This window comes from Agelaius phoeniceus, chromosome 9 (assembly GCF_051311805.1).
Source record: "Agelaius phoeniceus isolate bAgePho1 chromosome 9, bAgePho1.hap1, whole genome shotgun sequence".
NCBI lineage: Eukaryota > Metazoa > Chordata > Aves > Passeriformes > Icteridae > Agelaius > Agelaius phoeniceus.
Genome location: NC_135273.1, coordinates 13,119,821 through 13,141,494, shown reverse-complemented (window position 1 = coordinate 13,141,494; position 21,674 = coordinate 13,119,821). Strand labels below are relative to the sequence as shown.

General features: G+C 63.8%; 3 protein-coding genes across 9 annotated transcripts; 1 reads left to right on the top strand and 2 right to left on the bottom strand.

The window, feature by feature from the left end:
• Nucleotides 1-525: 525 nt before the first annotated feature.
• SFXN3 (sideroflexin 3) lies at nt 526-6,304 on the bottom strand. Of its 4 annotated transcripts, none has more exons than XM_077182951.1 (11): nt 6,176-6,304; nt 4,622-4,788; nt 4,230-4,400; nt 3,970-4,068; nt 3,634-3,709; nt 3,101-3,186; nt 2,649-2,776; nt 2,474-2,523; nt 2,270-2,319; nt 1,753-1,800; nt 526-1,506 (listed from the first exon to the last, which is right to left on the bottom strand). In XM_077182951.1, the coding sequence occupies exons 1-11, from the start codon at nt 6,296-6,298 to the stop codon at nt 1,410-1,412; spliced, it is 1,095 nt and encodes a 364-aa protein (XP_077039066.1). In that variant the 5' UTR covers nt 6,299-6,304; the 3' UTR covers nt 526-1,409. The 4 variants fall into 4 exon arrangements, with proteins under 4 accessions (XP_077039066.1, XP_077039067.1, XP_054493125.1 ...); XM_077182952.1 differs by having other exon boundaries at nt 4,622-4,785; nt 6,176-6,302; XM_054637150.2 differs by lacking the exon at nt 6,176-6,304 and adding an exon at nt 5,343-5,483.
• A 244-nt stretch (nt 6,305-6,548) lies between these two features.
• PDZD7 (PDZ domain containing 7) lies at nt 6,549-14,471 on the top strand. 3 transcript variants are annotated; one of them, XM_054637570.2, is made up of 17 exons: nt 6,549-6,684; nt 7,323-7,730; nt 7,912-8,052; nt 8,416-8,590; nt 8,922-9,098; nt 9,320-9,467; nt 9,693-9,753; nt 10,206-10,631; nt 11,115-11,318; nt 11,497-11,538; nt 11,714-11,871; nt 12,050-12,141; nt 12,287-12,378; nt 12,475-12,546; nt 12,923-13,414; nt 13,718-13,818; nt 13,959-14,471. In XM_054637570.2, the coding sequence occupies exons 2-17, from the start codon at nt 7,538-7,540 to the stop codon at nt 14,106-14,108; spliced, it is 2,724 nt and encodes a 907-aa protein (XP_054493545.1). In that variant the 5' UTR covers nt 6,549-6,684; nt 7,323-7,537; the 3' UTR covers nt 14,109-14,471. The 3 variants fall into 3 exon arrangements, with proteins under 3 accessions (XP_054493545.1, XP_077039062.1, XP_077039063.1); XM_077182947.1 differs by lacking the exon at nt 11,497-11,538; XM_077182948.1 differs by lacking the exons at nt 6,549-6,684; nt 7,323-7,730 and having other exon boundaries at nt 7,916-8,052; nt 8,421-8,590.
• On the bottom strand, nt 14,332-20,812 carry LZTS2 (leucine zipper tumor suppressor 2). Of its 2 annotated transcripts, none has more exons than XM_077182949.1 (6): nt 20,761-20,812; nt 19,150-19,218; nt 17,698-18,138; nt 16,824-17,339; nt 16,035-16,304; nt 14,332-15,944 (listed from the first exon to the last, which is right to left on the bottom strand). In XM_077182949.1, exons 3-6 carry the CDS (start codon nt 18,097-18,099, stop codon nt 15,267-15,269), a joined length of 1,866 nt encoding a protein of 621 aa, XP_077039064.1. In that variant the 5' UTR covers nt 18,100-18,138; nt 19,150-19,218; nt 20,761-20,812; the 3' UTR covers nt 14,332-15,266. The 2 variants fall into 2 exon arrangements, with proteins under 2 accessions (XP_077039064.1, XP_077039065.1); XM_077182950.1 differs by lacking the exon at nt 20,761-20,812 and adding an exon at nt 19,680-19,819.
• Nucleotides 20,813-21,674: the final 862 nt, after the last annotated feature.

Here is a 21,674-nt window from a genome sequence, read left to right as displayed (position 1 = left end):
GACTGCCCTGCCAGACAGAAAGCTGAGGGGGAGGCAGCTGCTGCCCGCAGGCTCGCCAGGGTCCTGCGACAGCAGTGATGTTCTCTGCAATGTGCTCTCTGATAGCTGTACATAGAAAGTGGGATAAAAATAGTCCTGCAGGGAAGGCACAGGAGAAGGGCCAGAGTTGTCCTGTGAGCAGGCTGCAAGAGGGGGTGTGAGTGTGGGCAGAGCCAGGGTGACACTCTGGCCTCTCCAAACCAGCAGCATCCAGGGCAGCAGCTTAGCAAAGCTCTCTGCGCAGCGGCGAGGTCCAAAGCCGACTGTACTAAAAAAAACCCTCCTGACAGCTGGATAAGCTTAAACACATGCCAGGCCAGCCAGAGCTGCTGCAAAGGCAGCGGGCTGGAAAGCAGAACCCAGCCCCAGGGGGTGCAGAGGCACCCCAAAAGCCAGCCTGCCCCTCTCTCCTGCTCCCATCCTCACCCCAATAGCAGTCCCTTTCCACCATATACAAATTAGGGAGCAGCACACTTCTCTTTGCTGTTGGTTTTGTATAAACAATCTGCCTTTATTGTTTGGTATATATAGGTAGATTTATATGTATATCAAAAATATCTAGAGGAAACCACAGTGCACTTAAAGCTATTTGAGAAGGTCCACCTGAAAGCAAGCACTCCAGGAGGGGGTAGAGTAACCCCTCAGGGGAAGCCCAGCCCTGAACGCAGATGGCATTAAAATGAGAATAAAAACCAAGACTCTACTGGGATTAAAATGTGCCATTTGCTCTGGGGATGGAAGCAGCAGAAAGCCAGATTAAATCCCCAGAGCAGCCTGGAGGAGAGCAGAAGGTGAGCTGGGAGCACATGCCTGGGCTGGGAGAGCCCCCCACTCTGAGTTCCAGCCACTACGTGCAATCGATCACTCACCCCCAGCTATTTTGGGCATGGGGAGTTTTCCTCTCCAAAAGCTGCTCTGCCATCCCCAGGCACCAGCTGCTGAACTGCTGGGCACTGTAGGGTGCCTGCAGAGGTACTCTACCTTCAATTGCTGATTCTCTGCTGCCTCCTAAAGCTGGGGAGCACCATTGTCTTCCTCATCTCACTTTTATTTTCCCTCCAGCACAGCTCACAACGTCCCTGGTGTTGCTGCCCGCACTTCCCTGCGCACTGCACAGAGCCAGCCACAGACACACGCAGAGAGGAAGAGTGCACCAGGGTGCCACACAGGAGGTCCCCAGAGCAGGGCTGAGCCAGGCACAGGGACAGGGGTTGGTGTGGTGCTGCATGGCTGCAGGCACCCCGGGAAGCAGGGCTGAGCACCTGGGACCTATGGACACACAATGGCCAAGGGAAAGCGGCAGCAGCCCCAAGGGGATCCAAGGGCAAAGCTCAGCAATGCGCTGGCCTGGCAGCCACCCCAGGACCTGCTCAGAGCCCTTTGTTGAAGTAGACAGTCTCCAGCCGTGGATCTTTCTTCCGGATCTGGTCTTGGACTTCAGGCTCCAGCCTGCTCACAGGCATTGAGCTGTAGAGGAAACATGGATACAGAGGATGGAGGGGTATAGCCACCAGTGGCCTCAGGTTGGAAACTACCTGCTGCATCCCACGGGGAGGCTGTCCCCATGGCCCAGCACAGACCCTTGGTAACAGAGATGTGTGTGCACTGGCTTAAGCCCCTGACTGCTCAAAGAAGCAAAAGAACCTCTTGGGAGTCAGAAAGCACCCCCATCCCACACAGGAGCCACACGTGCAGGCAAGTGCCAGTCTGTACCTTTTCTGTGGGAAGAGTGCACAGCACAACGGGGTGGCAAACACCAAACTGCAAAGGAAAGACAGGGAAAGGTGAAGCTGGGCTGCATAAATCACCCACACCCACCCATGGCCTGATCACAGAGCAGCAATGAGGCAGGCCAGAGCTGTGCTGGGTGTCCAGCCAGGAAAGGGCTACAGAGATGCCCTCTCCAAGCTCCAGACTCTGCATTTGGCTCCTGAAGAGGGGCAAAGTCTGTCCCCTGATGATATGGGGGAACAGCAATGCTGAGTAGGAGCCCATGGCAGGCTTGAGAGACACCAAGATGAAGCAAAACAACTCCTAGCGCCAGAACATCATATCCCATCCCATCTGCCCGGGGTGCAACTAGCCTGGCCAAGCTCTGGCATCCCCCCAGGAAACTTTGGGGCAGTTCTCTCCCCCCACTGCCAAGCAGGGTTCCCAGCAGCACTGCCCCATACACTTGGGCTTGGTATCTGCCCAGGGCAGCAATGCCCACCAGTGGAGGAGGACTTACCAGAGTCCCACCAGGCTGACCTGCAAGGGAGCATTCAGGTACGGGTACCGCTGCCAGGGACAGGGAGAGGAAGTGTGTTAGTGTGGTGGACAGGGCAGGAAGGTGTCTATTCCCCAACAGGGTGCCAGCCTTGAGGGTGCCAACAATGTGCCAAGCTTGGTGGGCGTCCCTACGCCCACCTGCCCATCCCAGGTTCACTGGTACCTTCAGGAAAGCTCTCTTCTCCAGCATGTTCATGATCACCGGCGGAATGGCTGAGGCAGGGAGGAAGGAGATGAGCTCCCAGTGCTCACAGTTCCCTGACAGCAGTGGGACCCCATCCCACACTGCCAGGGATCAGCTGCAATCTCCCAGCACAGGCGGAGGAAGGGACACTCACCCATGGCTGGCGCTGCCATGCCAATGCGGGACACCACCACCTGGAAAATGGCCTTCTGGGCAGCTGCTGTGGATTCGCCCAGGCGGTTCCCATTCTCATCCGTGACAGGGATCCCCAGCTTGAGCTCTCTGCAGGGACACAGGGGGTCAGGGGGCCACAGGGCACAATGGTGAGGGGATCAGGACACAGGACAGGGACATGTCTCCAAGGGAGGCTGGCATCCTCCTGTACCCCATCCACACAATAAATCAGAGGGGTCTCAGCTGGAGCTACATTCACATTTGGCAGCAGCCTCAACAGGGCTGTACAGGGACCAATAACCCCCTGGGTTGCAACCAGGTGCTGGTACCCTCAAGCCATCCCCCCATGCTAAGGATCAGCAAGGAAGTCCCCGCATTCCCCACCAGTGCCTACAAACCCTGAGGCCAGCCTGTCCCACCTCGGGGGCTCACCTCTGCCTCATCAGCGGGATGTTGATGCAGTTGGCAGCTGCCACGGCCGCAAAAGGCACATACCGGCCGATGATGGCTGGCAAGTGCTGGGGGGAAAAGCAGGAGAATGTCACACAGAGGGTCTGGGGGCACAGCTGGCTGTCCCTGGGTCTGCCTCTGTCTTCCTGCAAGACCTTGGGGTGTCCCAGCCCCACTGGGGGAAAGAAAAGCATTTCCTCCTCCCCTGCAACCCTCAGCTGGTAAAAGCTGCACAGACCAAAGGGTCTGGGGGGACTCAGGTCCCCTGCCAGGCCTGGACAGAGCCTGAGGGGTGAAAGAAGCCTGGAGATACATCCAGAGCAAGGCTGGAGGGACAGGCCATCTCCACAGCCATCACTGGGGAGAGCAGCTGCCTTGTGTGGGCAACCTCAGCAAACTCCTTTTCTTCATTTTCTCCCCCACTCCAGGTGAATTCCCTGCTCAGCTCAGAGCTCAGGGAGATCCCATGTGGAGGGTCCACATCCCCCAGTTGCGATGGCCAAGGATCAGCTTACCTTGGTGAGGGATTTGAGTCCCAGTGCTGTGACAACTGCCCCCGTGGTTGCACTCACATAGGCTGTCCCCAGCTGGCTGAAAGAGCAGGAAGTGGCACCAGTAAACCAGGCTCTCCCCATCCCAGCTGCCCCTCCAAAGGAAGGAACAGCATGCCCTTCAAGAGCATCAGGACATCTGGGTTCCTCTCTCAGCTCTACCACTAACCCTGACAGTCCCAATGGCATCCATCTCTGCCTTCACCAGGTCTCCATTGTCCCATCTCCCAGCACCCTGCTATGCCAGGCACCCCCTGGTGTTTTGGGCTGCCTCGAGGACCTGGTCAGAGAGATGCTCACCTGGGGGTGATGGGTGCATCTCCGCTGCGGTTGGTGTAGTTGACAATGGCATTGAAGGACTGGTTGACCCACTGCCAGAACAGCACGGCTGGTGTGGTCCTGCCAGAGAGAGGAGGGTGCTGGAGACACTAGGGGATGTCACCCATGCTCCTACAGCATGAATACGAGTGGGGTACGGGACATGTGTCCCCTCCTCACCCCAGAGCCAGGAGGATCCTCCAGGCATCCTCTCGGTCCTGAGGTGAGGAGAGGACAGGTACCTGTAGAAGGTCAACATGCAACCAGTGATGGTCATGTTCATGGGGACCTGAGCAGACATGCGCCCCACAAGGATCATCTTCTCGCCCGTGTCAGGGTGGAAAGCCGAGTCATAGATGTACTTTGCCCGCCAAAGCTGGTCCTCTGTCAGCCCAGGGTGTACGGTGCCTGCCCTGCCAGGTGAGGGTAACACCTGTTGAAAGACCCTCTGCCAGCACACATGGCCAAACTGGTCTCCCACACCCTTTGGGACAGCTGGGAGATGCTTTAGGGACCAGCCAGGCAGTTTTGGAGGCTTTGGCTGGGGGAGCCAGCATCACTTCTATTCCCACTCCTGGGAATGGCTCCTGCCTGGGAGCAGTGCTTAGGGTACATCCACCCTCCCAGTGGGTACCTGTAGTCCTCCACCACCCGTCGGGCTTCCTCCAGTGTAGCCCCTGAGAGCAGCAGGTTTCGGGGGTCGGTCACCATGAAGAAGTGCTTGGCCCGGCCCTGAAAGGTGCTCTGGTCCCAGCGGGGCTCCCGGATGTTGATGGTGGCAGGCAAGGACGGTGGCATCTTCTGGCAGGGCAGGGGATGAAAGGGTTATATGGGACGTGGTGCCTGTGTGTCCCCCCGCCCCATCCCTGCTGCAGCAGCTCTGTGCTCTCCCCGCCTGGGGGGACAAGGGGTGAACAGGAAGCCCCTTTGTAAAGGAGCTCAGCAGCGACTCTTGGGCCCTCCCAGCACATGAAGCATTTTGTGGGTGGTGCGACCTGTAAATGGGACTGCACCTTGCAATGTGCCAAAGAGAAACCCCCGACCTTGCCCACACCAGCCGCCAGAAATCAGGGACCCCCCACCCTAGCAGAGCACCCCGGTCACACAGGAGGGGACAGGGACCCACCACGTAGGGGCCACAGCTGCTGCCAGCACCGGGAGAGCGGAGTGAGGAAGGGCACTGGAAGGAGGAACGTCCCTCCCGGCAAGGCACCGACACACCCGGCGCGGCTTTATTTCCACACCGCCCTGCCCCGAGGGAAGCGGGGCTCTGCTCCCTGCCTTCCCGCGCCGAGCATCCCTCCCGCCACGCGTGACCCCCCTGCACAGGGACCCGGGGCAGCCCCCGCACTCACGGCTCCCGCGACAGCGCCCGCCGTGCCCGCGCCGCCGTCGCCGCCGCCACCGCCCCACTCCCGCCCCTGCGCGCGCTGACGTGAGGCCTCGTCACGGGTGGGCGGCCCCGCGCCGGGCGGGCGGGGCGGGACGGGGAGGGCGGCGCGCGGGGGGCGGCGGGGACCACGCGTGACCGGGGCCGGCGGCGGGGGGAGCGGTACGTGCCGAGCCACACGCGGTGCCCGCGGCCCTCCCGCGCGTCTGTGGGCGTGCCCGTGGGCGTGCACGCGCCTGCCCGTGACCGCGCGCGTGTGCTCGCACGTCGGCTCGGCCTCCGCTCGCTCGGGTGCTCGCGCGCGCGTGTGTTTGCACGTGGGTGTTCACGTGCGCGTTTCCGCGCGTCCCCGTGTCAGTCGCGCGCGTGTCCCCGGGGTCTCGATGCCCGCGCCACGCGCGCGCGTGTGTCCGTAGCGCCGCGGACGCGCGCGCCGCGTTGGCGTCCACGCGCGTCGCGGTTGTTGCGCCGGAGCGCGCGGGGCCCGCGCCTCCGCGGGAGTGGGCGCCGGCTCGAGCGTGGGGCGGTGCGTGCCGGAACACGCGCGTGTGAGCGGGGCCACGAACACGCGTGTGCGGCGCTCCGCGGGCGTCCGTGAGTGCGCGCAAGGGCACGGACACGCATGCCGTGGACGTGCGGGTGCATGGGGTGTGTGTGCATGTGGGTGCGTGTCCCCACGCCGGCCGTGCCCCCCCAGCCCCTCACCCCGGCGTTGTCGGGGCGGCCCCCCCGCGCCGGCCCCCGCCCCCGCCGCCCGCCCGCAGCCCCCCCGCAGTCCCCGCGGCCGCCGCGCATCACCTGAAACCGCCGCGGTGTCGGGTTCGCGCTGGCGGCGCCGGGCCCCGCCGGGGGGTCACGGCCGGCCCGGGCTGGAGGCGATGCCCCCCGGGAAGGGGGACACGGGGGGATACCGGCTCGCATCACCGGAGTGAGCGAAGCGGAGGGACGCGACACCCCTCCTCCCCTGACCGTGCCTCAGTTTCCCCCGTGTGCCCCCGGGATGCTCTGCGCTAAGGGAGGAGGTCAGGGGGGACGCCACATCCCTTGCCACACGCAGCCTCCCCGGAGGTCGCGCCCCCGGACCCCCTCGCGGGGGACACCCACGGGACTGTCCCCCCCCCGCCAGCTGCAAGGCCAGCCCCGGCCGCTCTCGATTGACAGCTCCCGCGCCCGATGGCCTCTCCGGTCCCACAGGGAAAGCCAATCCCCGCGGCCGGGGGGGCAGGAGGCGGTGCTGCCCCCCGGCCTCGCCTTCCCCCCCGCGCTGCTGCCAGGTGTCTCTTTCGCAGGTGGCACCATGGGGACAGGTGAGGAGGGCACGGGGCGGGGGGAAGGGAGGGACGGCGGTAGGGGGTCCCCTGCGCCCCTTCTGGGAGGGGGCACCCGCGTCTGATGCTGGCGGGGGGTAATGGGTGGGTGCTGTGTGGGGCTGGCAGCGGCGGGGATACCGGCGTGTCCCCGCGGCCGGGGCCATCACTTATTTATTGAGGTCAGGCAGGGGCGAGCGGGGAATGAAGTGGGGGGGGCACCGTGGTGGCGTTTCACCCACGCCTGGAAAATCCCCGCGGGAGCTGCGTTGAGGACTGGTGCACCCATCTCCAGCCACATGGCGTTGGGAATTCAGAGGGGCTCCGGGGAGGATAGGAAATGGCCAGAGGGATCAGGTCCTGCTCTCTAGCATAAAGCTGATGTCCCCGTGTTCCCTCTCTGGAGCCTTTCCGGATTTGTGCTGTCAAGTAAAGCCCCTTTGCATCCCCTGTTCCAGATTTACGCTGCGAGGGAGAGCTCCTTTTCACCCCAGCATCCTTACCCCAGGGCAGGGCAGCCTGTGCCCACACCCCCATGGTAGTACCCAGGAGCTATGTGACAGTTTGATCCTTGGGACAGCATAGGACGGGAAGGGATCAGGCTGGAGAGGAGGTCACAAAGCTCCTTGTCCCTCCAGGCTGTGCTGCTGCACCTGGGACCTGTCTTGCCAGCGGCGAGTGCCCAGGCCAGCTGCCCCCAGCATTGCACTGCTAAAAAAGAGCGGTGCCCAAGCCCGGGCATGTGCTTCTGGACTATGCCATGTCCCCCGCTGGCTGACGGGCAGCCCTGGCCCTGTGAGGACACAGCCAGCCCTGAGCCAGACGCCAGGACGCCAGCGTGCCCAGCACCACCATGGCCCAGGAGTGGGACGCGGTGCTGTCGGGGATGACGACAGGCAGCCGCTCGCGGAGCTCCAGCAGCGAAGCCAGCCTGGCTCCCCGCTACCTCCTCAGCAAGCAGAGCCGCCTGCTCAATGGGACCACCCGGAGCAGCCGTGCCGCCTCCCCCATGGGCCGTGTCATCCTCATCAATGCCCCCATCGAAGGTGTGTGGGGTGTCCTGGCCCCCTGCCTGCCCCCATGGCCAGGAGGGCCCCAGTGGCTGAATTCCCTGGGTCTAGGGGCAGGGAGGGCTGTCCTGGGCCTGGGGATGTTTCCAGGGAGAGAGATACCCCTTGCCCTTGGACACACAGCATGTGTGACTTGTCTGCTCCCCTGTCCCCACAGCCAGCAGCAATGAGAGTGATGTCATCAATGCCATCACAGTGGAGAAGAGCGTGGACGGCAAACTGGGCTTCAGCGTCCGTGGCGGCTCGGAGCATGGGTTGGGCATCTTTGTCAGCAAAGTGGAGGAGGGGAGCACTGCTGGTAAGAGGGTCAGGGTGAGGGACACCAGGCACAGGCCAGCAAGACCCTCTCAAGGAGCTCCCAGTGACATGGGATCACAGCAACAATGCCGCCCTTCATGGTGGAAAGCCACCATTTGCTCCCTGCTGCCTTTGGCCATGAGATTTGCAGGCTGTCCAAAGTGAAAGGCAGGACATAGGAGTAGACAGCCCTGTGCCAATGACTCTGAGCTCCATCCCCAAGCCACTCAGTGCAGTTGTCAGGCACCCCTGCCTCTGTTCCCAAGGGGTTCAGAGCAGGTTGAGGAGACATTGAGGTAGGGGATGTCAAATGAGGGCATCAGTACCAGGTCAGGTGCCCAGATGAGCCGTGTGTCCCCTGTAGAGCAGGCCGGGCTGTGTGTTGGCGACAAGATCACAGAGGTGAACAGTGTGAGTCTGGAGAACATCACGATGAGCAGCGCTGTCAAGGTCCTCACCGGCAACAACCGCCTCCGCATGGTGGTCCGGCGGATGGGCCGTGTGCCAGGAATCAAGTTCTCCAAGGAGAAGACGGCGTGGTGAGCAGGGCATGTCCCATGCCAGCACCCCAAAACCCAACCCCATGGAGGACATGCTGGGGGAGGTTGGTGAGGAATTCTGGGCAACAGGGACCCGTGGGGGACACCCAGGGTGGAGTGGCATCAGAAATCTCTGGCATAGATGGGGAGAGACAAGAGTGGGATACAGGATGGGATAGGAAGGTCTGGAGCAGGTAGGGTGAGTGCAAGCCCCATCCTAAATATCCTCCATCCCCATCACTCTCCTCCTCTGGGTGCCACCAATGGTCCCATCCTGCTGGAGGACAAGACCCAAATCCCTGAGACTACCTACACTGTACCCATGCTCCAGGGTGGACGTGGTGAACAGGCGCCTGGTAGTAGAGAAAAGCGGCTCGACACCATCGGAGAGTGGCTCCGAGGACGGGCTGCGGCGCATCGTCCACCTCTACACCACCTCTGATGACTACTGCCTGGGCTTCAACATCCGCGGTGGCAGAGAGTTCGGCCTCGGCATCTACGTCTCCAAGTACGGCTGCCCCGGGGCGTGAAGGGGTTGTGACACCCCAATCTCTGCTGTGCCCATGCTGGGGCTCAGCCCCTCCTCTCTGGCTGAGCCACACCACTATCACAACACTTTGGGCATTACCACCATGGGTGCTGAGCCACGGGGCCACCCAAGTGGAGGCGTGGGGCAGGAGCAGGACTCCAGCAAGGGCTTGGCCCCATCCTGCTCCCCTGCTTCCCTAGGGTGGACCCCGGAGGGCTGGCGGAGCAAAACGGCATTCGGGTGGGAGACCAAGTCCTTGCAGCCAATGGAGTCAAGTTTGAAGACATAAGCCATAGCAAGGCAGTGGAGGTGCTCAAGGGGCAGACCCACATCATGCTCACAATCAAGGTACCCACGCCCTGCCCCATGGACCCTTGGGTGAGGCAGGGTTGGCATGTCCCTTCGCTGGCACTGCCCCTGCTCAGCCGAGTGCCGGGGGCTGGTGCAGCTGCTGGCTGGTTGGGTTTCAGGCGGGTGGGAGGGGGGGATGCATTATTCATGGCTGGCACCAGATCGAGTTCGCCGGGGCAGCCAGCACTCACTGACCCCCTTGTCCTCTCCCCCTGTGCCTAGGAGACAGGCCGGTTCCCTGCCTACAAGGAGTTGGTGGCCGAGTACTGCTGGCTCAGTCGCTGTAAGGGCAATGCCGCGCGGGTACTGGCAGGGGCACTGGTCTGGGGCACGGTGGGGCTGGGACTCCCATGCGTGTGATGTCTGACCACTGTAGGGAGGGAGAAGGTCTGCATGCCATGGGGTCCCAAGGCCTTGGAGGAGGCAGGGAGCTCCCTGTGCCACTGTTAGCTTACCCACAGGCCTGATGGACTTGCAAGGTCCCAGCTGTGCCCATCCTTGGAGGAGGCATGAAGAGCCCCCTGCCATGGCCAGCAGCCTTGTGGTCCCTGTGATCCCACAGCATTCTACATGTCCACTTTCTTGGAGAGGACATGATGATCCCTATGCAATGGCCAGTAGTCCACAGGTCCCCATGGCCCTGCGGGTTCCCGACATGTCTGCTGTCTTTGGGAGGGACATGGAGCTCTAAGTGGCCCACAGTGTGTCACAGTGTGTCCTGCTGTGCCTTTGCAGTGACCAACGGGCAGCTGCAACAGCTGGCTCAGACCTCGGAAACCAGCTCCTCCATCTCCTCCTACTCCTCAGGACCAGCCCCAGGGGCGGTGAATGGGCTGGGGGCAGCTTCCCCAGTGCCCCCAGCCCGCACCGTGGATGTGGCCATCTCCACGGAGGACGGGCCACGGCGGGGCTGGGTGCGGGAACGTGCTGAGCGGGCCATGCAGACCGAGCCAGCCACGGAGGGGCTGCCGGAGACACGGCGCACAGTGCGGCCCCCCGAGCTGCTGCGGGACACGGCCATCCGGGGCCAGGGCACCCGCGAGGCCCCTGGCACCCACCCACGCCGCACCTTCACCCACTCACCCAAGACGGCGCTTCTGCTGGCGCTGAGCCGGCCACGGCAGCCCATCACACGCTCCCAGAGTGACCTCACTGTCGCCGGTAGGCACCGGGGCACAGCCCCACACATGGGACTGAACCCTGGCTGAAGTCCCCTTCCAACCTGCACACCCAGCCCTGGGAGTCCCACAGCTCAGGCCCTGCCCCATGTGGAGAGCCTGTCTCCCACTCAAGCATCCTATAGTCCCTGACATACATGGATACCTGCCCCCCACTCCTGGGCTTCCTATAGTGAATGTCTAGGTCCCTACCCTGGCACCTTATAGCCCATATGGCCCCCTGGCCACTAGTCCTGGGTATCCTATAACCCCACATAGCCCCAGCTCTGTCCCTGGGCTTTCCCAGGCACCCCAAAGCCCAGCCCCATGGCCCCTGGTGATCCACTGCACCCTACAGATGGACTCTTTTCCAGTCAGCGTCTCCCAGTAGCCCCTCCAATCCCCCAAAGTTCTGTGTCCCCAGGCAAGATTTGGGATGGCATCCCCTCACCTCTCCATTCCAACAGCCCCTTCTATCTGTCCACAGAGGAGAAGCGGAAGAAGGAGAAGCCAGAGGGACAAGGGGCACGGGGGGCTACCCCAGGATTGCACCGCTCCAAGACCCTTGTCAACCTCTTTTTCAAGGGGGGCCGTGCCACCAGCCAGAGCTGGGCCCCCCCCAGCCAGGAGGCCCCTGGCTCTGAACGCTGGGCACGCTCCAAGTCCCCAGGGCGCTCTGACGGGGACAGAGGTATCAGCCTGGGTGACAGGGCAGAGAGGGACTCGAGGTGGGACTGTTCCCCCTTCTATGGGCCTTGTGGCATCCCTGGCATGAAGGGAGCACAGGGAGGGGTTCCCCAAGCACGCAGTTTTGACAATGGGTGCTGCTGTCTGCCCTGGGCACTCACCGCTCTCCATCTCCCTTGCAGTAGGTGCTGTGCAGAAGTTTGTCATCCGGAGCCTGAGGCGGGGTAACAGGGGTGCTGTGTGCCTGGGGGGCCGTGGGGCAGGCTCTGCATGCGCTGCTTGTGTCTGTCCCGCTCTGGTGTGGAGTGAGCTGCTGGGGTAGGGGGGATGGGGAACTCTCTGGGCTGGCTGGGGCAGTCCTTGCTCCGCTGGCCACCCCTCCTTGTTGTGCCTCCCCAGAGAAAAGCCGGCGTGCCAGCATCCTGGGCCCCATGGGCATGGCCACCCTGCAGCCCAATGGCAGCGACCCTGAGGCCCGGCTCCCGCACATCCAGGACACTGCTGCACGTCTCCTCAGCCCCGATGAGGTGACGGCCGTGCTCCGCCACTGCTCCCGGGTATGCACCGATGGCAGGGGGCAGGCAGGGCACAGGCAGGGCAGCGCTGCCACCCTGGGCTCATCCCTGGACAGCTCCTGAAGTCCTAGGGGCATGGTGAGCACTCTGTGCCCATGCTTAACTCTGGGAGGTAAACCAAGAAACGGGTGATCCACTGATCCCCCTCCTGTGCCGGCAGTACCTGCATGAGGGCAGTGTGGAGGATTTGGTGCGGCCACTGCTGGCCATCCTGGACCGGCCCGAGAAGGTCCTGCTGCTACGGGACGTGAGGCAAGTGCTACTAGGAAATATCTGGGAACCCCAGTGCTGCCCATCCTGGTGTGATTGAAGTGGAGCCTCACACATACTCCTCTGCCCTGATCACACTGCACCCCAGAGGCTGCTACAATCTGTCCCCACCTTTTTGCCTTGGCAGGAGCGTGGTGGCCCCCACAGACCTGGGCAGGTTTGATAGCATGGTGATGCCACTGGAGCTGGAAGCCTTTGATGCCCTAAAGAGCCGCTCAGGTAGATCCCAGCCCCCCAGGGACCTTGACTGGGGGCAGGTTGTGGTCAAGGGTGGGTGCAGCTCAGGAGGTGACTGGGGGTTCTCCCTGACTGCAGTGCGCTCACCTGCCCTCCGCCCGGCCCACCATGACGCCCCCCCCAAGAGACACCTCATCACACCAGTGCCTGGTAAGTGCCACCTGTAGGGTCTGCCTGGACACCAGGCTGCAGGGTGGGGACAGGGTGGAGGGAGTCTGGGGCAAGAGAAAGGGGGCTGGGATACCTGAGTGCAGGGGCTCCCAGGGAAGAAGGCATCTGGCATCTCTGGGTGTTGGGAAGACTGGGAGCAGCAAAATCTGTGGATCTTGGGTGCTGGGGTTCTTGGGGAGGAGAACATGGAGTGCTTGCAGACAACTGGGGTGTCTAGGGGTCTCTAGATGAGGGGGGGCGCTAGGTGGCAAGGGACCCAGGGCTTTGGGGTACTCATGGGAGGCCTGCGTGGCAGGGGTCCCAGGGAGCAGGGCTGTGGGTCCCTGGGGAGATCCCTGAGCTTCTCTCATTGCAGACTATCGGGGCGGATTCCTGCTGAAGCCAGCAGGGACCCCAGAGCCAGAGGAAGCGGGGGAGCAGCAGGCGAGCCCAGCCCGTCCAAGAGCTTCCCCCAGCCCCCGCCGGCCTCACCCCCGCACCTACACCCCGCTCCCTGACGTGCCAGTGGATGCCTATGCCTCCACCAGCCGGCCCCTGCCCACCCTCAGCCCTCAGGCCCCGAACTGGCTGCTGGCTGAGCCCTCCCCTGGCAAGGGCCATGGGCACTCTCGCAGCCCCCGGACCACCTGGCGCAAGGAACCCCCCAGGACAGCGCCCAGCAGAGAAGCTGAAGTGCTGGGGAAGCCCCAGCGGACACGGCCTCCTCTTGCCCCACTCTTTGGGGGGCCAGGGGGTGAGGCAAGGGCTGGGGCAGCCAATGGCCCTGAAGATGCTGGCAGGGAGGAAGAGGAGGAGGAAGAGTATCATCTGCTCACCGTCACCCTCTCCAAGCTGAAGCACTCACTGGGTGGGTGGCACGTGGGTGGGTGGCACATGGGTGGGACTCCAAGGGTGGGGTGAGGACCCTTCTGGCAGCAGCATCAGTGGGATGGGTGGCACCCCCTTGGCAAGGGGCAAACTCCAGAGCATTCCTCCAAAATGAGAATGGGGGGGAATAGCTGTCCCTGCCCCAGTCCCTCATCTCTGTAGGACCTACCAAAATAGGGCAAGACAGAGGTGCAGCTCACCAGGGAAATGTGGTGCTTGGTGCTTGGGAGTGGATTGGGGTCCCAGCCTACCCAGGTGTGAGGGTCTCATGGCTCCATTGCAGGGATCAGCATCTCTGGTGGTATTGAGTCAAGGGCACAGCCAGTGGTGAAGATTGAGAAGATCTTCCCTGGTGGAGCTGCCTTCCTCAGTGGCATCCTCAAGGTACGGGGGTCCCAGCACATGCCAGGGGGTGGGCAGATATCCAGACACTCCCATCCCCTGGTGCCACTGGGTTGCTGGCAGTCCTCTGAAGTCCTCAAGCAGCTGCACTTCACCCTGTGGTGTTCCCATCTGGGACCTAGGCCGGGCAGGAGCTGGTGTCGGTGGATGGGGAGAGCCTGCAGAATGTCACGCACCAGAGGGCTGTGGACATCATCCGCCAGGCCTACCGCAACAAAGCCAAGGAGCCCATGGAGCTGGTGGTGCGGGTGCCTGGACCGCCGCCGGAGTGATGCTGCAGCCCCTTTTTGAGGAGCCATGCTGTGTTCCAGAGGAGTCAGATGGCTCATTCCTGCACTGAGCTGTGGCTGGCCTCAGTGCAGCCAGAGGGTGAGAGCCAGACCTGCCCCAAGGGCATGGAGCAGCTGCCCACTGCAGGACCCAAGGGAGGACAGCACTGGCGACATAGGGGAAGGACAGCTGGTCCCTGACCCTGCTCTGGACATGCAGACAGAGTCCTGAAAAAAACACAGCCAGGGGCTTGTTTTTAATTGCTGTTTCCGGGTGGTACACTGATGAGCCAGGCTCTGGGAACGAGACATGACTGAAATAAAGTACAAAAATCCCCCCCTGGAGCCAGGGGTGACCAAGCCACAGCTGGGCACATCCAGACTTTTCCTTTGGTTTGACCCTCCCGGGTACCCAGCAGGGCCCCTCACCTCTGCCCATCCCCAGGAGTGTCCCCAGGGTGTCCCCAGCTGGCACATGGAGCACCATGCCCCTCTCCCCTGGCAGGCTGGGCATCACAGAGGCATGGGCTTTTCTGGGGGGGAAACAGAGGGATGCTGGGGGGCAAGAGCATGGGAAAGGCACTGAGGGCAAGCTGCCCCGTGGTAGGGGTGAGGGGGCACAGACTGGTGAAGTGTGAGCTGGAAGAGGGTGATATGTTTTGGTAGGTCCTATAAAAATAGAGTTATTTAAAATGGCACAGAAACGAATTCCCTGACAAACACACAAAGGGGCATGAGGGAGGCTGGCATGGGCAGAGACAGGGCACACGCCAAGTGACTGGGTGACAGTGCCAGCAGGGATGAGAGGGAGGGGACAAGTCAGCCCTCCCTCTGCCCAAGGTGACCCTGGCTGAAGCCAGTGCTGCTAATCCCCAGGAGCTAAGAGGATCAGCAGAAACCAGTTCCGGGCGGCCCCAAGGCCAGGACTCAGCACCCACCTGACCCCACATCTCACAGGCAGCCCTCCCTGTGGGCACCGATACATCCTCGCCCCAAGACCTCAACGCTGGGGAGGGGCAGCGCCTGTGGTCTCCCCTGCCCCTTCACAGTGGCTGCAGTTTGCAGAGCTGGAGGAGAGCAGGGGCCCCCCACAGCTCCCAAAATCACAGAGGGTGGAGGCCCCTTCAGCCCTCCATGCATGGGGCAAGGGCAGGCAGCATCTCAGATCTCGGTGGCTGTTATCTCCTCAAAGGGCGGGTCCGGTGGGTCACAGGGCTCGGGCAGGGGGTCCTCGCCCTGAAGCCGGAGATGCTGGAGCCGCTGCTCGAGCCGCCGGTTGCGCCGGTACATCTGGATGTAGCTGTACTGCAGCTGCTTCTGGTAGCGGATGACGCGCTCCTTCTCGCCCTGCCACGTGCCGCGCTCCTGCTCGAAGGCATCCCGCTGCTCCTGCCCACGCCGCCGCTCCAGCGCCACCTCCGCCCGCAGCCGCTCCAGCTGCCGCCGCAGCCCCGCACTGCCCCGGGGCTCCTCGCTGGCCGGGGGGCATCCTTCCCCAGGCGGGGGGCACCCTTCACCAGTGCCTGGTGGGCATCGCCCGCGGGCAGCTTCCCGCAGCCCCACCACCTCCTGCTCGAGCCGGCCGGCTTTGGCGCGAAAGAGGTCGGCCTCGCTCTTGCGGCGCTGCAGTTCATTGGCACAGACCTCCAGCTCCAGCGCCTTGAGGCGGGCGGCCTCCTGCAGCCCCTGAGCCCGCCGCTCGCCCGCCTGCAGCTGCGCCCGCGCCTCCCGCAGCTGAGCCCGCAGCCCCAGCAGCTCGGCACCCCGCTGCGCCAGCTCCGCCTGCGCTTCTTTCAGCTGCTGCTTCAGCAGAGAGATCTCCCCTGACTTCTGGCACACCTGTGGGGATGATGGGGTTCAGGTGCCAGCCGGGACCCCCCAGCCACAGCCTGCGCCCCCTGACACGCCTGGTGCTGCTGAGTGACTCACCTCCCACTTGGTCTCCTCCAGCCGGGGTGCCAGCTCAGTGCGCTCCCGCTGGAAGGAGGCACAGCGACGCTCCAGCAGTTCATGCTCCTGCAGCAGCTGGGTCAAGTCCTCCTGCAGCTGCTTCTTCTCCTGCTGCAATTGCAGCACCTGGAGCTGCAGGACCTGCTGCCCCCGATGTGCTGCGTGGGCCGCCTGCCGCGCCTGGGCCGCACAGCGCTGCCGCAGCCCCTCCAGCTCCTGCTCACACCGACGCTGCTTCTCCTCAAACACCTGGGCCAGGGGATGCACAGGTGCTGAGAGGGCAGCATGGCACCCTCCCACTTCACCTGCCACCTCCAAGATCTGCATCACAGGAAGGGGGCAGCATACCTCCCCCAAATGGAGGAAGGGTCCAGGAAGAGTGCAATGTGGTGGTACACACCTCCTTGTGCTCCCCTATACTTCTGCATGATGAGCCCCCCATGTTAGCATCCCCAGAGCCTATAGGGCTCCTCCGGCTCCATCACAAGCAAGCAGAAGCCACAGGTCCCAGGTTCATTCAAAAAAGGGCATCCCAAGATAAGGCACCCCAGTCTGTTCAGCTGGTCCCATGGGCCAAACAAGGCTCCCCCATGGACCACGCAGCTGGTGGGAAAAATCCACATACCCAGACCCACAGGAAAATGTATCCCTCTGCACGGGTCTATAATGGGTCCTCAAAGTGGGTCCCTACTCCCAACCAGGGGTTATGTTGACACCTGTCTCCAGGGAGGGGGACAGGTACAGGACATGAGGACACCAGGGACATACCTGGCAGATGGCCACCTCGTTCTCATCCAGGCTGTCCCGCAGGAGCCGCAGTTCGGCCTCCCTCTCCCGCAGCTTGTCCTCCAGCTCCCGCACCAGCATGGCCTCCTCGCCAGGCAGTGGAGAGCGCCCACAGGAGCCACTCTCTGAGGAGGGCCGGCCCCGGCCGCTCAGCGAGCCCGTGCTCTTGCTGGAGGATGAGCGTCCGCTGTCCGAGTTGGAGGGGCGGCAGCCCCCCGGAGGGTCAAGGGGGCCATGGGGGGTGGTCGGCAGGGCACCCACCTCTGGGTGCTGGCTGCAGCCCGTGCTGTAAGTGGGCAGGCTGGAGAGGGAGTTGCGCCCCGAGTCCGAGAGTGTGCTGGCACGGCAGCTCAGAGAGCCAGGCTTCTCAGCAGCCAGCAAGTGGGTGAGGCTCACCTGGCTCTCTGAGAGCCCTAGGCGTGTGCCTGGCTGGGCATTCCGAAGCTTGGATACCACTGGCTTGAAGGCCATGGGGCGGATTAGGGTCTTCTCCACATTCTGCCAGGAAAAGAGGGAAGAGTGAGGTGATGGGGAGGACCCATTAGCCCTAAAAAGGGGTGCCTAGGAACGTTACAGTGGGTGCTCCCAGCCCTGATGCCTTCACACCCCAAAGGAGACAGAGGCCAGTCACCACCCACTTCATCGCCTTTCCATGCGTGTTCAGGTGAGCTCCCAGACACCCTTGTCATGATGGAGGGGACATTAAGAGCATAGGGATTGCCACTTTCCCAGGGACACCAGAAGTGTGGCCATATGATCCCATTTCACACATCTGAGCCAACAGTCCCAGTGTGGCACAGGGTGGAAAGTCAAGACTGCAGCACACACCCACCCACCCTGCTGCCACCCCCCCCACCTCTTCCAGCTTGCCAGACACAGGTACAAGCTTGGGGGGCGGCCCCCGAAGGTGATCACTTGGTGCTTGGTCATCACGGAGATCATCTGAGTCGCTACAGGGGCTGGCAGGAGAGGAGGCATCAAGCCAGTCGCCACAGAAGCCCCCATTGGCATAGGAGTGGGTGACACCGGGCACAGACACGCGGGGCTCCTCAGGAGTGGCTCGGAGTAGCCCCTCCTGCTTGCAGAAGGAGGCGGCGGAGGGGTCCCCATCACTTGCGCAGTCGTGGCGAGGCCGGACAGGCAGGAGGCTGCCCACACTGCCCATGGCGGCAGGGGGTGAGCGGGCAGTGGCACGGAGCTGTGTGGCCCCCTCAGACACAGCCTCAAGGGGCACTGGCAGTGTCTGCACGATGGCCATGGCGAGGTGGCCCCCGGCAGGCAGGGGCACGTGGGCAGCCTGCAGGCAAGGGAGACAGGGCATCAGAACCATGGGCACTGACAACACTGCCCCACCAGCCACCCAGGTGGGCATAGGGGCATCCCCAGGTCCCCAGTCACCATCCCCAATCTTCTAAGTGAAGGTTGGCCCAAGGGCAGGAGATGCCAAATGAATCAGAACAAAATCAGGATTAGTTGGGGGGAGTGGTACTAGGAACCCCCATGCTGGCCTCAGCACCCCAGTGGAGCAGCCTGGGGCTGCCAGGGGCTCTGGGGTGCTGGTAGCACAGTAGGGCAGTGGCGATGCAGTCCTGCCTCGTGCCGTGCCCTGGTGTGACCCTGCCATGGGAAGTGTGCCAGGACTGGATGCGAATCCCGAGAGGCCTGCAGAGAGCTGGCTCACAGGCAGCCTGCCCGCCTGTCTGCCTCATGGGCATCATGGAGGGGACAGCCCCACACACCAGGGTCATCCACTTCCTCTGCCCCAGAGTCCCCACCTCTCAGCAGTGACCCCACAGAGCCTGCTTTCCACCTCCAACCATCCACAGTGGGGCACAGGGTTCCCTAGGGAGGGCCACCAAGGGGGAAGCTGCCAGGTGGGCACCAGGCTCTTTCCCAGCCCCAACACGTGGAGGCTCGTTCCCACCCCTCCAGCTGGGGGGGCTCTGCCGGTCTCTGCTGTGACTCCCCCTGCCCCAACCCACGCCATACGCCCGCGTGACGGGAGCCGGCCGACGGGCCGGATCCATCCCCTGCTGCCTCATCGCATCTCGCACATGGCTGCGGCTGGCACAGGGCGCGGGCGGGGGGGGGGCGCTGCCCGCACGGTCTCGCCCGCCGAGCTGTCACCTGAAATCAATCCGCCTGCCAGCGCCCGGGGAGGGGCGAGCAGGGCAGAGATGCCGGCGAGCCAACCCCCCCGCCACCGTCACCCCCACCGGCACGTGCCATCCGCAGGCACCGTGACCTCACTCCGCGCTCGTGATACCCTGGGGGGGCAGGTGGGGACCCCCCTAACAGCTCCGCTCACCTCGCCAGCCGCTGCCCATCCGTCCGGTCCTCTCGGGCCCCCGCACCGTGAACACGGCTCCGCCGGCCCCTGAAGCGGGGAGGAGGAAGAGGAGGGGGTCAGGGGACTGATCGGCAGCAGGGTCCCTCGTGTTCCCCGCTGCCCCCTCCCCCCCAAATGCCCCGGCCGGCAGGGCCAAGGCAGGTGGTGCCAGCGTGGCACTGAGGGTGGCACGGGAGCCCGGCGGCGGGTGCGCTGCTCCTGGCACCCAGGGTGGGCTGCGGTCAACCCGGGAAGTGTGCTGAGAACAAGAGCCCGCCACTGGGGACCTGCTGCTGCCAAAGGAACGGGAATCGGGGACCAGGAACACCAAAGGGACATCTACTGGCCCCTCAGCCCAGCCAGCCAAGGCACAGTACCCCACCCCAGCAAAACTCCCCCAGGATGTGCAGGTCACGGGGACGGACAGCCCTGGGGACAGTGGGTCCCTGCGCAGCTTAGAAGGGACACTTCTGGGGCCCCGCTGGGCAGGCGGTGGGAACAGACTTTACCTTCTCCCTCCCCCCAGCCCCCCGGCCTGCCGAGAGGGTCCCACCGCCGCCCACGGGGGGAGGGAGTGCGCAGCCCGGCCTCCAGCCACCCAGTAAAACCAGTCACCAACTGGGGTGGCGTCACGTCCAGCCACTCCGGCCGGAGCACAGCGCTGCCGGATCCCACCGTTCCGACCCCTAAATGGCAAGGGAACTGTCGGTCCCTGCTCTGCCAGACCCCCACCCTGAGATGCTGTGGGGATTCCGGGCCCCCAGGGACCCCCGTGCCTCGACGTCATCTCAGGCGCACCCCCGAGCAGGGGGAATGAGGGTCAGCCCCCGTCCCTCCCCACACACCCAGCATATGTGGGACGGATACCATCCATGCCCGGCTGTGCCCCTCTCCAGGCCCCCGGCATCCTGAGGTTCCCTCAATGATGCTGCCCCCCTTTGCCCGCCCAACGCCCCCCCCCGCCCTCCCACCCACCTTCCGCTGCCCCATTGAGCCCCAGAGCGCCGAGCCTGACCTGCGGTGCTCCCACCCATCCCAACCCCATAGCACCCTGAAATGCCCCATGGTGCCCGTGGGCCCCACTGCACTACAGCTCCCCCACTCTGCCCTAAACCATCCCCAAAGTTCCCCATGACACCCCTAAAATGCTTCACGGCGCTCCTGGGCCTCTGCCGCACCACCCCGCCCCTAAAGTACTCCTAAACCACCCCCAAAGTGCTCCAAAACACCCCCAAAGTGCCCCACGGGGCGGCTAGGCCTGCACTGCCCAATAGCTCGCCCCTGAAGCACCCCAAAAGTGCCCCGCGACCCCCTCAACTACCCCACCGAGCCCCTGGGCCTCTGCATTCGCAGGACGGTCCCGAAGTGCCCCGAAACATCCCCAAAGCACCGCACGGAGCTCCAGGGCCGCCGCTGCCCCCGCAGCCCCCGGACCCCCCCCAAATCGGCCCCGGGGGGCCCGGCCCCACAACACCCCAAGGGCCAGCAGTTCCCCCCGAAGCACCCCGCCAGCCAACTCCCCGGAGCGCCCCCTCGCCCCGCCGGCCCCACGGGACCCCCGGGCGCCCCCGGCCCGGCCCCCGCACTCACCGCGGCCCCGCCGCCGCCTCCCGCTCCGCGCCGCGCCCCGGCCCCGCCCCGAACAGGCCCCGCCCCTCGACCACGCCCCCACTGTCCCGCCCTCTCACGAGGCCACGCCCCTCGGGCAGGGGCCGGGGCACGGGGGCACCGGGGGGTGCGCGGGGACCCCACCCGGGACATTCCCAGTCACCTCCGTCCCGGGGGATTCCCGGCGCCCATCCCCTTCCCTCCCCCAGCCAAGCCCCCTGAGGGTTCTGCACTCCCAAAGTATCCCCGGGTCTCTGGGCTGATTATGCCCCCTCCCTAGATTGCGCCCCCTCCGCAATTATTTGGTGAGCCCAGCACTCTGCTAAGGGGCCTGAGGGCCTTTGACCCGCTTGACATCACAGTGTGCCTCCCCATGAGTTGTTACAGCTATTGCCATCCTCTACCCTTTTGTGGAGACCCAAACTGGGGGCAAAAGGAGAATAAAATAAACCCTCAAGAAATCACCTGCCTCCCAAGGTCTGGGAGCAGCCAGCATCCCCCCACAGGCTCAGCTTCTTCACCTCCTCTAGGGCCCATGGAGGGATAGGTAGGAGATGGGGCCCTGGGCTATCCCACTGCCTTACTTCCACTCTAGCCCCCCATGACAGCACCTTACCTGAACTAGACTGGGTAAAATGGAAGCCAGTGAGATGGAGGGAACCCTTGGGCTGAGAGGGGAAACCCACTGCCCTCACCCACACCGCCATGTGAACCCTGACCTAGCTCCACTCCCCCCTGCCTTACCTCTGCTTCCTCAGGACCCTCCTCTGCAACCACCCCTGTCCTGCCTGTGGGTGCTCACACCTGCACTGACAGCACCCAAGGGTGCTCTCCAGGTGAGCTGGTGCACCCCGGAAACCCAGGGCTGGGTGTGTACCACCCGCCTGCTCTGGGCC

What these genes read in the sequence shown, in the direction of transcription:
- SFXN3 (XM_077182951.1), bottom strand. Translation starts at nt 6,298, where the DNA reads ATGCGAGCCGGTATCCCCCCGTGTCCCCCTTCCCGGGGGGCATCGCCT. An exon ending in TGCATGTTGACCTTCTACAG is followed by an intron (nt 4,069 to 4,229) that starts GTACCTGTCCTC and finishes TCTCTCTGGCAG; the next exon opens with GACCACACCAGCCGTGCTGT. An exon ending in GTCAGCCTGGTGGGACTCTG is followed by an intron (nt 1,801 to 2,269) that starts GTAAGTCCTCCT and finishes TTTCCTTTGCAG; the next exon opens with TTTGGTGTTTGCCACCCCGT.
- PDZD7 (XM_054637570.2), top strand. Translation starts at nt 7,538, where the DNA reads ATGGCCCAGGAGTGGGACGCGGTGCTGTCGGGGATGACGACAGGCAGC. An exon ending in TGCTCCGCCACTGCTCCCGG is followed by an intron (nt 11,872 to 12,049) that starts GTATGCACCGAT and finishes CTGTGCCGGCAG; the next exon opens with TACCTGCATGAGGGCAGTGT. An exon ending in CCTCATCACACCAGTGCCTG is followed by an intron (nt 12,547 to 12,922) that starts GTAAGTGCCACC and finishes CTCTCATTGCAG; the next exon opens with ACTATCGGGGCGGATTCCTG.
- LZTS2 (XM_077182949.1), bottom strand. Translation starts at nt 18,099, where the DNA reads ATGGCCATCGTGCAGACACTGCCAGTGCCCCTTGAGGCTGTGTCTGAG. An exon ending in TGTCTGGCAAGCTGGAAGAG is followed by an intron (nt 17,340 to 17,697) that starts GTGGGGGGGGTG and finishes TTTTCCTGGCAG; the next exon opens with AATGTGGAGAAGACCCTAAT. An exon ending in TGGAGGAGACCAAGTGGGAG is followed by an intron (nt 15,945 to 16,034) that starts GTGAGTCACTCA and finishes TCATCCCCACAG; the next exon opens with GTGTGCCAGAAGTCAGGGGA.